The sequence below is a fragment of the Artemia franciscana genome, chromosome 15, assembly GCF_032884065.1.
Source record: "Artemia franciscana chromosome 15, ASM3288406v1, whole genome shotgun sequence".
Lineage (NCBI taxonomy): Eukaryota > Metazoa > Arthropoda > Branchiopoda > Anostraca > Artemiidae > Artemia > Artemia franciscana.
The window spans coordinates 3,307,610-3,319,972 of NC_088877.1; the positions used below are offsets into that span (position 1 = coordinate 3,307,610).

Here is a 12,363-nt window from a genome sequence, read left to right on the forward strand (position 1 = left end):
CGCGCCACCCCAACAACTAGTTGGTGGGGGCACTTCGCGCCCCCCAAGCCCCCCCCGCGCGCGTAAGTCGTTACGTGCCATATTAGTTACGCGCCATTGTAGTCGTCACTTATATTCCCTGTGTCCCGGTGTCCTGGTCGTCATTTGTGTCCCGGTGTCCCGGTCTGCAATTTCTCTTCGAACATTCCCTGTGTCCCGGTTAAGTCGTTACGCGCCATTGTAGTCGTCATTTATATTCCCTGTGTCCCGGTGTCTCGGTCGTCATTTGTGTCCCAGTGTCCCGGTCTGTAATTTCTCTTCGAACATTCCCTGTGTCCCGGTCGTCATTTATATATCCCCCCTGTGCCCCCGGCGTCCCCGTTGTAGTTGTGTCCCTGTGTCCCGGTCGTAATTTAAATTCCCTGTGTCCCGGTCGTCATTTATATATCCCCCCTGTGCCCCCGGCGTCCCCGTTGTAGTTGTGTCCCTGTGTCCCGGTCGTCATTTACATTCCCTATGTCCCGGTCGTGATTTGTGTCCCGGTGTCCCAGTCTGTAATTTCTCTTTGAGTGTCCAGGTCGTCATTTGTGTCCCGGTGTCTCGGTCTGTAATTTCATCAGTTGAAAAACATGACGTCAGTCGACAAACAACTTAGGGTTGCCAACGATACAAATATTCGTTGTACCAAAGTAAAATAAAACGTGCCTTATTCGCCCAAAATTTCCAATTTACTAAAACTTGAGTTTAAGTTAACGTTCGCCAGCAAAGAAATATTTCAAATGTTTTATCTATCAATTTATTAAAGAAAAACTCAGAACAGAGCCTTTGAGTCTACCGTTTTCCCTAGGACGTATAAAGGATGTTTGTTCGGGGGGGGGGTTTACTATTTTAATTTTAACGTGTCAAAGACTTGTTTATACGTATTTTGTTGTGTTTTTACGAATCGGACAAACATTTCAGGGGGGTGGGTCAAACTCCCATCCCTGGATACGGCATTGTCTAGAATTCACCCATTTTTTTTCTATTAGCCCCTTATCCGAAGAAATAAATTCTTACGTATGTGCCTGACGGAGTGGGAGGGGACTGTTTTTATTTTTTTACGTTCAAGACCGAAGGGTGACTGTGCATCATATCTGCTTCTAAGCATCTTAGGCTACTTCTGGTGAAATAGCCCAGCATCTACCAGCCGTTTGATATTGGCAGCTAAAATCTCCTCATTCATGATTAAATAGGAAACTATGCCCATATAAATTTTAAGAAAATCGGAAATCATCAAGCAAGAGCCACCATCACCTACCACAAACAAACAAAAATACCAACTTTGGGTCAAAGTATCCTAAAAGGTGACAAAAGAAAAAGAAATACTACAGTCCACAAAGAAGTGTCACTACCAGCAAATTACTATCATGGGAGGTAACACTAAGAAAATTATATATTGAATACACAAACACCTCCTAATAAAAGTTGTTTTACCTGCATGGGTGGCAACAACATGTGCCAGAGTAGTTTTCCCCAAACCTGGTGGCCCACAAAGAAGCGCCACCTTCTGTATCGGTTTTCCCTTATCATCTAACTCTTGAATTACACTTTCATCAGTTGTTACAAACTTCTTTTGGAATTTGTTGCCTCCTTGATACTGATTTCTTTGTGTCTGATCTTCAGCAACTGCGGAGCCATCTTGCAATCGAGGACGGATTTTGACCTCTCGGTTAAAGACAACTTTATCCCAAAGTTTTAACCATCTTAGGAGGGCTCGATTGGTTGCCTGGAATATCAACAGTTATTTAACGGAGCAACCGAAACTAACAACCAAAAACTTGAACTTCCTCGATGGCATTTCAAGAGTTTTAAGGTTTTGTGCACATCGTGGATATTGGTGAATCACTCGATTTTTTGGTTGTTAGATATTTGGTTTTAATTCTTCATATTTTGGCTTTTATTGAATTTTATTTGTCTTTTAATTTTGTTTTCTTATTTATTTTTATTAGGTTTTTTTTTAAATTGACACTCCGCGTTTGTTTTTGGTTTTTTATTCGGCCCTTTTCAACATTTTCTTTAATTATTTTTTGTTGGCGCTGAAGAAGAGAGGCGATCGTCCTTTCGAAATATTTGTTTCGTGTCTTTTTCAGTATTTTCATTTAGCCTTAAAAAGCCCATTTTTGATCATTTTTTCTTTAAGGCCAACAGTTATTTCAGTTATGATTAATTATCCCAAAATATGTTCTTAATAGATTAAAAGATGTTTATGAATGGTTATTAATAGATGTTTTATTATTTCACAGATCCACTCGCAACCAAAACAATTATTTGGGAGAATGAATACTTCAGGAGCGGGTTTCCCTTTATATTTTCAAAAATTATACCCTAAATCTTTCCCCTGGCGCACTCACCCTTGAATACTTGGTCGCTGATGATGTGATTCGAAGATAGAAAATATGAACCAAATTATTATTGTCTTCACTTTTATTTTTTTTAAGATTTAATATGCATAATCACTTTTGCCAACTTTGTGCTTCTGTGCTAACTGTTTTGTAAAGAAGTCACTTAGCTAAATTTTTTACTTGATTGTGCTTCAACGCATTTTTCTCGTGACTTTATCAACCAAGTGCACCACATGAGGGGGGCGAGTGCAAAATGGCAAAATTTTAAGGGCCCAAACTTTTCGACACGAAAAGTGAGACACTTAAAATTTGTGATTCATAAAATATTTTCCGAGTCGAAGATCCCTTCATATACAAATACTGGTCATGTTGTGCATCCATAATCTAGTGCACCAAACTACTGAAAATTGCAAATAACAATGCCTAGATAGATTGGAAAAGGAAAATAACTCAAAAATAGCTTTATGTTCTCTTATTCATGCCTTAATTTGATATTCCGTCCCCACTATAATCATGTGGCAGCTGAACCTACCAAAAATATGTCAACTTACTATGCAAACGGGTGAAACAAGGAGACAAGTAGGATGACATTCTTCGGGGGGGGGGGGGGTGGGGGGGCTAAATTTTAGATAAATTAATTTTTAACTTATGAATTTAGCTAGCAATGATGAGTGATAAAAAGCGTTAACCAATGAAAATAAATTAGAGAGTGATATGAAACATAAAAAAAGCTCTCATAATAGAAATTTTAGATTTAGAAAGAGATTGGCAACTTAATGGTTGAAGGAAAATAATGGATTATTAGACATAATCAGTAGGTAGACAATAGTCTCATTACCAAGTTAACATTATTAAAATTAATCTACCAAGCTAAAACTACGATAGGAAGAGTTTTTAAATTTAAACTTATTTGTCAGGAAAATAAACACAAACTTTTGAAGCGGAGATTTCTTAAAACTGTAGCGATTTCATCGAAATACAATCAATTTTACAAGGTTCAAAAAAGAACAAAGAAAAAACTAATAAACCACAAAGGAGTTTAAGAATAATAAGCTTGGATGGTCAAAATCGGGACCTTAAATTTTTGAGGCATTCAGCGTTTTAGCAGAGTAAAAGACTGTCATTGAGAGGGGGAAGATTAAGATCATCTTTCAAGTAAATAAGAAAACAAATAAAAAAAATGGAAACCATGTAATAATTGCAGTGTGGTATGCTATCTGATTTCGATTGTAGCCTAAATAAAGTCGTGTTAGGTAGCTTGTAGGCTGCAGCTACACAAACTTTGTCCCAACTAAGGTAATAACAATAGGCGTAAGTTTTTACACCTAGACCCTACCAAATACTAATATTTTCTGTAGTTTAATATATTTTTCATGCAATTAACCTGTTTGTACACGTTTTGAATTTTGGGCCCCAAAATACCCCCTCCCTCCTCCAAGGAACAATTCCCACATGAGTACCAACTGCCTCATAAGCTACCTAATTTAGTTGTATATTGTTAACCAGAACAAAGCCGAAATCGTAATTATATATATTTCCTCAATGTCAAAATAAATTTGTTTTTACAAAAAAAAAGTAAGAAAAGTACAAAAAGGGGCTTTTCCTCCTCAATAACCCGCTCTTTACACTAAAGTTTTTTACTGTTTTAAAAGGTAGAGTTAAGAGAAAGAGTCAAACTTTAGCGTAAAGAGCGGGGCGTTGAGGAGGAAACCCTTTCATATACGGAGTAATTTCTGTTCGTTTTAAGTTTTAATGTCGCTCCTTACTTTCATTTAAAATAACTTGTTTTTTGTTTGTTTAATATTTAGAAGGATCTCGTGCTTTAAAGCTCTAATTTTAAATTCCGACCAGATCCTGTGACATTGGGGGGAATTGGAGGGGGGATCGGAATTCTTGGAAAACGTGAAATTTGGGGTATTTTTATCTTACGAATAGATGATCGGATCTTAATGAAATTTGATATTTAGAAGGAATCCATGTCTCGGAGCTCTTGTTTTAAATCCCGACCAGATCTTTTGACATTGGGGGGAGTTGGAGGGGGAAATCTTGGAAAACGCTTGGAGTGGAGGAATCGGGATGAAGCTTGGTAGATAGAATTACAAATCATACAAATTTGTATCATACATCTCCTTTAGAGATGGAGGATACCGCTGCAGTCGGTCTTCTGAAGTAAATACACTCCTGGAAAAATGACCAGTACATAAGGATCCACTAGAGGATTATTATCAGTTTTCTTGCTCAGCATCAAAATAATAGAAGATATGCCTTTTCGTTTGGAGAACATTACGAATTTCTTGAATAGAATCTCTAGAAATTTAGTAGCTCTAACCTTGCCAAAATAATGCGAATAATCAAACTGATTAAAGAGCCTTGGAACACACTTTAAGTATTTTTACATCGAATTAGATTATTCTGCAAGTTATAAGATTATTGTATTCGTTGTTTGTCTATTTTAAATGTTTTTTAATACTTTATGCATAAAAAATGCCGCAGAGCAAAACTTATTAGGCATTTAGCTATCAGATAGCACCTGACTCATAGTGATGGCTAAAGAAAATATATTTATAAAAATACAAATAAAGAAAAAAGGTAAAAATAAATGAAACATGCAAAAATTATTACAGAGAAGAGACGACAACTTTTTTTATTTTATTCGAATACATATTCCTGTATAAAACTTTACCGTCTTGGTTTTGCAGAATGAATCAAATCGCTTATTAATATTTCTTTCATTTTACACTTAATTGACAATTTACTGGAAAAAAAATTTATTCACAAAATTTATTCAAAAAATTTATTCGATACTTCAAGACAAAAATTTAAATGTATATCAATCCCCCATTCAGAATAGGATAGAGTTTAATTAAAAAAAAAAATTCTTTCATAGTATGGTTGTCATATCATATCGAAAGAATTGAACTTCACGTCGAATATATTCCATTGTACAAAATACATAAATGAGATGAGTCAAAATTTAGCTAAAACGTCAAAAAGAAAAAGTAAATAAAAAACAAAAAAATTAATGATTAGTTTTTCCTGGCTATTATACAGCTCGACAAAACTCTTGCGATAATATTTAGCGGAGATGGGAGTCAGTTTGGGCAATTTTTGAGATGTCATGCGAGACGGTCTGTTGTGGGCGGGCAGGTAGGGTTCGGGGGTGATGGAACGTAATCGGGGAACAGACAGGGTCTTGGTACCGAAACGAAGGCACAGGAGGTTCCTTCTCTCAGCCAATTAGTGCTTTTCTTAAACAAAAAAAAACTCAACATGCATGCTAAAAAATCCAGCATCCGAAAAATCTCTTATAAAATAATTCTATAGGAGAACTTAAGAGATATTCACTTCAATCAGATGAACCAACCAGGATCCACGTAACATCACTGGCTAGTTTTCATCCCAAGAAATTTACCGTCTTCTGTCAGAGCGACAGTATAAATATTAAACAGCAGCAAAAATTCGGCTCAGAGATGTGACACATCACAGCTCAAGCTTTGGCAAGTTACCAAAGCGTCAAAGCAATAGCTTCAGTTGCTACGTGGCATTCAATGAAATCATAGCGAAGGTGGAGTTATGAAGAGAGGTGTGCGACTGATGTGTCCCAAAATTCTTCAATGGAGGGTATAGAAATATTTGCTACTGTTTAATATTTATGCTGGGATCAGAGCTAGGCTTTACATATCTGATAACAGCTTTACCTAGAAGAAGTTTAATGATAGGCAAAATCGCCTAAGAACTCTGATGCTACTAAAAAGACACTGAACTTTGATGCCTAAAAATTTTGTTATAAACAAAATTGTCGAATGTTTTTTATACGCTTAGAATCCATTTTTCTTGAATAGGAATAAGATCTTGGCACTTAGCTAAGATAAAAATATGAGCAATAATTTTTTTAAACCTTACTTTTAATGCACTTTTTCTAACATGCACTTTTTCATTTTTTAAAATGCATTTAAGATACTGCGAAAGGAGCATTTTTTTTTTTTTTTAGTTTATCCGTGGAGTTATGCTATTAAAGAATACCCAAGGTTTGAGAACGAAACCTCTTTAACTCCAACGAGGTTTGGGGAAACAAAACCTCTTACCCATCCAAAATAGAAATCCCACCTGTATTAACGAGGCGTAATCCAAACAAGACCGATCTGCATGGACAAATTTAATATGTATTTTCCTAATGATTTATTTTAATAATCTTTAGGTAGCCTTAGTTTAAATAAAGATAAACGGAACAAACCCTATATTAAAGCAAGAGGAGAGACGAGGGCTCTTTGGTATCTTACATAACATGCGGCATATTTTAGACCATATGCAAGATTCCATATGCATTTTTGTTTTCTTTTTTTTTAATTTCATTTCTTGTTTGCATTTAATGTTGTTTTTCTTATTTCTCTATAGTTGTTTTTTTTTTGTGCGTGTGTATGTTTATTTAATTTTTTATATTTATTTAATGCAAAAAAAAATTTCTATAGTCATTATTTTTCGTTTTTTTTTGTATTTTTTTTTTGTATATTTCATTGTTTTTACTCTACATTTTAATACTTTTACAGTGTTTTTGTGGTAAGAAATAAATTATTATTATTATTATTATATGTAAAATTCTTGCTTTCCATTTATTGTATTTGATTTTTGCGATTCTGATAGTCATAGAGAATCACTGACCATGGAGCCTTTTGAGAGGGAATAAGAGCATTTTATTTCCATTCTGTATTTATTGGTGAATAGAACTCTGAACTTGTTCCGTGATTCTAACACGAACACAGATGTAGTACCTTCTTATTTGTTTCTGCTAAAAGACATCTGCAATGGCTAGGGAACATTATAGCTAATAATTCATTATCTCTAATTAACTATCATCTCTATTGTTAATTATTAATCATCTACTATCCATGTTTTATTTACAGTTTTTTTTTTAATTATATGCACAATTATGTTTTTGGCCCAACTTTCACTAAATTTCCCACGATTATTCCCGACAAATTTACAATTCCAGAACTACCCAACATCTCATAGTTCTGATGTCTCATTTGAAATTAGGCCAACGGTGTGAGTGGGATTTAGTTTGTGTCATACTGGTCCCAAAGTTTGGAATTTAATTCCAATAGCTGTGAGAAATTGAAATGATAGAAACCAATTTCTGAAGTTATTAAGAAATCATGTTGCTGGTCGTTGGTTAAGATGGTCGTTGGTTAAGGTCGTGCTGGTTGCTGGTCTCCCATAATATTTTCCGTTGTGAGTGTTGAAGTTCGATTTCCATAAGAAGTGCACATTAGTCTAAGCTGAAGTAATGACGGTTTTTTTTCTTTTTCTTTTTTTGGTGATATACCACGCGCTAAAGTATGCCATTAGGCATTTGCGCTGTTTTTTTATATGGTTTAATTATTGTTGTATATAAACATGTATCTATCTATCTATCAAGTCAATTTCTAACAAATCAATTACTTCACTTCAAAGAACACAGTTTTTTTAGTTGTCATTCTATCATATAAAAATGTTGTTTTTTAGAATTAGGAGTATCTTGGCAACATCCCATATTTGCAGCCCTTTACTAGACAACTAGGTTTCCAATCGTACTAAAAGAACTAACCTCATGACTTAGAAGATCGAAATACTTCCTGGGGCGATAGGATTCAAGCCATGAAGAATCACCTGATTCAACTTTATTTTCTTTGTGTCTTTTCCTCTTTCTAAACTCCAAGTTTCCAAAGGATTCTAGTCGCTTCTCCAGTGCCTCTTTCTTCTCTTTTTCTTTTCTTTCTTTCTGAAAATGTAAAAATAAATAAATTATAAATCAACGGGCTTCATGAATGGTCCCACATAATATCTAGGCCTAGAGCTCTTTAAAAAACGTTCCCCAATACTCTATGTACTTTCAAAATTACAAGTAATTTTCAGGAATGATATAGCCCGCAAACAAAATCCTTGTATTTATACGGGCTAACAAAAACTTTGGTGTCCAGAGTAAAACTAAATTATGTAAATTTTTGGATGCTTATCGAGTGCCTCTTTCTTAGGTACTCACGTAAAGTTTAATTAGATATCAGGGAGACAATATCGACTAAAAAAATTTTCCTTTCTAATAATTTCCATTTACCAAGGAAATAAGATTCCATGTGCTCCCTGGCGGAGAGAAGGTATCCCGGGACTTTTGAGCGCCTCTATAACAAACCAGAGGCTTCGCGACCAGTTCCACAAAGTATCTAGATTCTGAGAACTCTTCAAAAAATATCTAATGTTCTTTCAAAATTATCCATTCTTTTATGCAATAAAATTGCAAGAATAGAAAAAAAATTACGGAGATAAAACAGAAAAGAAATAAAATAAAAAAAAGGAGAAAACTATGCAATATAATCGTACTAAAATGCAGGAATAATTCAGTGCGTACGAAATAATAATATTTCGTACGAAATAAAAAAGCAGGAATACGTCACAAAAAATATTACGGAAATAAAACAGAAAAGAGATAAATAAAAAAAGGAGAAAACTATATAACATGATCGTACCCTCCCATTTTTTCCCAAAAATAAGCTAGAAAGAGAAAAGGATTCTTCAACCAAATTTTTATATATAGGTTTCTTATCCTATACTGCCTTTGCATTCACAATTAAAATGAAAACATAAATATAGCAACGGACAAACTTTTAATCAAGACAGTGAATTAAATAAAATAGTAAAGTCATTCCTAGCAAACAGTTGTAAAAGTTTTAAGACATGTTCTACCGGGCTATCTTTTTTTATATAGAGCTATTCGTATTTTATGTTTTTTATTTTTAGTTGTTTATCCTACTTTTAGTTGTTTATTCTATTTAGTTCACTGTCAAACTAAGTTCACCCGTTGTCATCATTTTTATCGTTGTTATGTCATCATTTCATATTTGATTTTCGACATAATTAGGGTGAAGATTCAGTATTGGTTTCATGACTCACCAAAGTTTCACAAGTCTTTCCCTTGATTCGCCACGCAACTTATAGCCTAAAGTTGTCACTCAAGGCGCATGCATCAATAAATAAAAACAAAAGCATGAGCTTTCATCCACTATACCATACTATACATAGTATATGTGTAGTATAGCATATACTATACCATACTATACATTCCACTATACATACACCATACTATACTATACACAGCAAAGCTCTACTACGCCATTCTTAAGGTTTGTTAGAAAAGTGACTTAAAACACAGAAGAAGAATTTTCTCTTTTTTTCCACAAACTTTAGAACTACTTAGAAGAACTTGGCTAAATATTGATAAAGCGAATGAAAGCTCTATAGTTACTTGGCAAACCATCTTGGGGTGGTGAGCTCCCCATTCTAAACATAACCTTAGCCCCATAATAATTAAACTTTAATATTGAAAAAATGTTTCATGATTTCAACCTTTTCATGATAATAATTAATGTTTTGGGCACCATATAATGAATCAAATATTTTGCAGCAAGCACTGATGTCACATACTGATCACTGATGTCAGCACTGATCACCAAAAGGAAATAGAGCTTCCAGAGTCATTGATGGCGCATAGGGTGTCAAATTGACATTTTAAATGTCAAATTGACATTTGTCAAATTGACAAATTTACAAATTGGGTTTTTTTTACAGGGACTGGTGGCGAGTTGGTTGCCCAGCCTTGTGGCAGCTGGAATCAAACCCCTGACCCCACATTGCCAAGACGAGCATCCATCCACTGTGGTACCATAGGCTTTAGCCTACCGTCGAATACATCGGCAATCAAGCAAATCTTACATAAAAATTAAAAGGAAGCCAAATAAAACAAAAAAGATTAAAAAACAGGGAAAAAAAATAGGACAACACGCCATATACCCACAGAAGGTGAAACAAGTGGAACGTTAATTTTCATAACCAAGAGAAAAAAAAGGACTTGGAGGTCACTTGCTACAAACAATTATTACCGAGCACAGCAAAAATTACAGACAGAAACCTTTTACGTCCTGTGAAACTTTTAACGCATTCAATTTACGCCCTGTAAAGGATTTGAAAAAAAAGTGAAGATGGGCAAAAACCAGTTTTGGACATTACAATGAAGATGTAAATTGCGATAATGTCAATGGATTAAGCATACACTGATAACCATAAACTATTGCTAAAACAAAAATCTAAAAATACATCAAAATTTAACAATTCGGCCCTTAATTCATATTTATCATAATCAAATCTAGCTTGAATTATTAAGGTTTAAGTGCAAGGCCTACACGACATGTTAACATTTTGGAAAAAAAAACATTGAAATAGACACTACCATTTTTTTTTTTTTAGCCGCTGAGCACAAATACTTTTGACTTCTAATAGTGGCTATATATATAAAAATAAGTTGTCTGTGTGTGGATCTGTGGATCAGGTGACGTCATGTTTGTCCGCATATGACGTCTGAATTATTTCACACTAATACAAAATAAGAAAAAAAACTAAAAAAGGTAAAAACTACAAAAAAAAACTAAAAAGGAAAAAAAACTAAAAAAGCTAAAAAACTAAAAAAAAACTAAAAAAAGGTAAAAAACTAAAAACTAAAAAAAACTGAAAAAACTAAAAAAAGGCAAAAACTACAAAAAAAACTAAAAACTAATAAAAAAACTAAAAAATCTAAAAAACTAAAAAAACAAAAAAAACTAAAAAAAGGTAAAAAACTAAAAAAAAAACTAAAAACTAAAAAAGAAAAAAACTAAAAAAAGGAAAAGACTGAAAAATAAAAGAGAAAAAGAAAACTAAAAAAATATGAATAAAAATACAAAAAAAATAAAAAAAGATAAAAACTACAAAAAAACTAAAAAGAAAAAACGAAAAAAAACTAAAAAAGCTAAAAAAAATAAAAGAAGCAAAAATCTAAAGAAGGTAAAAACTACAAAAAAAAAAGAAAACAAAATAAAAAAATCTAAAAAAGCTTAAAAACTAAAAAAAAACTAAAAAAAGATAAAAAACTAAAAAAAAAACTAAAAAAATGAAAAAACCATAAAATAAACTAAAAACTAATAAAAAAAAATAAAAAAAGCTAAAAAACTAAAAAAACTAAAAAAAACTAAAAAAGGTAAAAACTAAAAGAACTAAAAAAGAAAAAAAACTAAAAAAAAGGAAAAAACTGAAAAATAAAGGAGAAAAAGAAAACTAAAAAAATATAAATAAAAATAAAAAAACTAAAAAGATAAAAACTTCAAAAAAAACTAAAAAGAAAAAAGAAAAAAACTAAAAAACCTAAAAAAGGTAAAAACCAATAAAAAAAAACTAAAAACAAAAAAAGGGAAAAAATTAAAAATTTATTTCATCATAAGTTTTCAACTGACGAAATTACAGACCGGGACATCGGGACACAAATGACGACCGGGACACCGGCACATAGGGAATATGAATGACGACACTCAAAGAGAAAGCGACCGGGACAAAAGGAATGTTCGATTAGCAATCAACAAAGCACCGGGACACAAATGACGACCGGGACACAGGGAGTATAAATGACGACCAGGATATAAGTAAAAAAAACTAAAAAAAACTAAAAAAAAGGTAAAAACTACAAAAAAACTAAAAAGAAAAAAAAAGAAAAACTAATAAAAAAACTAAAAAATCTAAAAATCTAAATAAACTAAAAAAGAAAAAAAAATAAAAAAGGAAAAAAATAAAGGAGAAAAACAAAACTAAAAAACGAATGTATATACAGACCGGGACACCGGGATACAAATGACGACCGGGACACAGGGAATATAAATGACGACCGGGACACAGGGACACAACTACAACGGGGACGCCGGGGGGCACAGGGGGATATAAATGACGACCGAGACACCGGGACACATGGAATATAAATGACGCCCGGGACACTCAAAGAGAAATCACAGACTGGGACACCGGGACACAAATGACGACCTGGACACAGGGACAAAACTACAAAGGGGATGCCGGGGGGCACAAGGGGATATATAAATGACGATGGCGACACAGGGAATGGTAGATTAGCAATCACCATCAACAAAGCTCAAGGGCAATCATTAGAATCATG

At 33.5% G+C, this 12,363-nt stretch overlaps 1 protein-coding gene across 1 annotated transcript in view; it reads right to left on the minus strand.

The window, feature by feature from the left end:
• LOC136036652 (chromosome transmission fidelity protein 18 homolog) overlaps positions 1-12,363 on the minus strand; it is a 61,523-nt gene that overhangs the window by 19,449 nt on the left and 29,711 nt on the right. The window contains exons 7-8 of the mRNA XM_065718952.1: positions 7,945-8,118; positions 1,453-1,744 (exon numbers count right to left, since the gene is read on the minus strand). Coding sequence (XP_065575024.1) covers positions 1,453-1,744; positions 7,945-8,118 — 466 coding nt within the window. The remainder of the gene's footprint in view (positions 1-1,452; positions 1,745-7,944; positions 8,119-12,363) is intronic.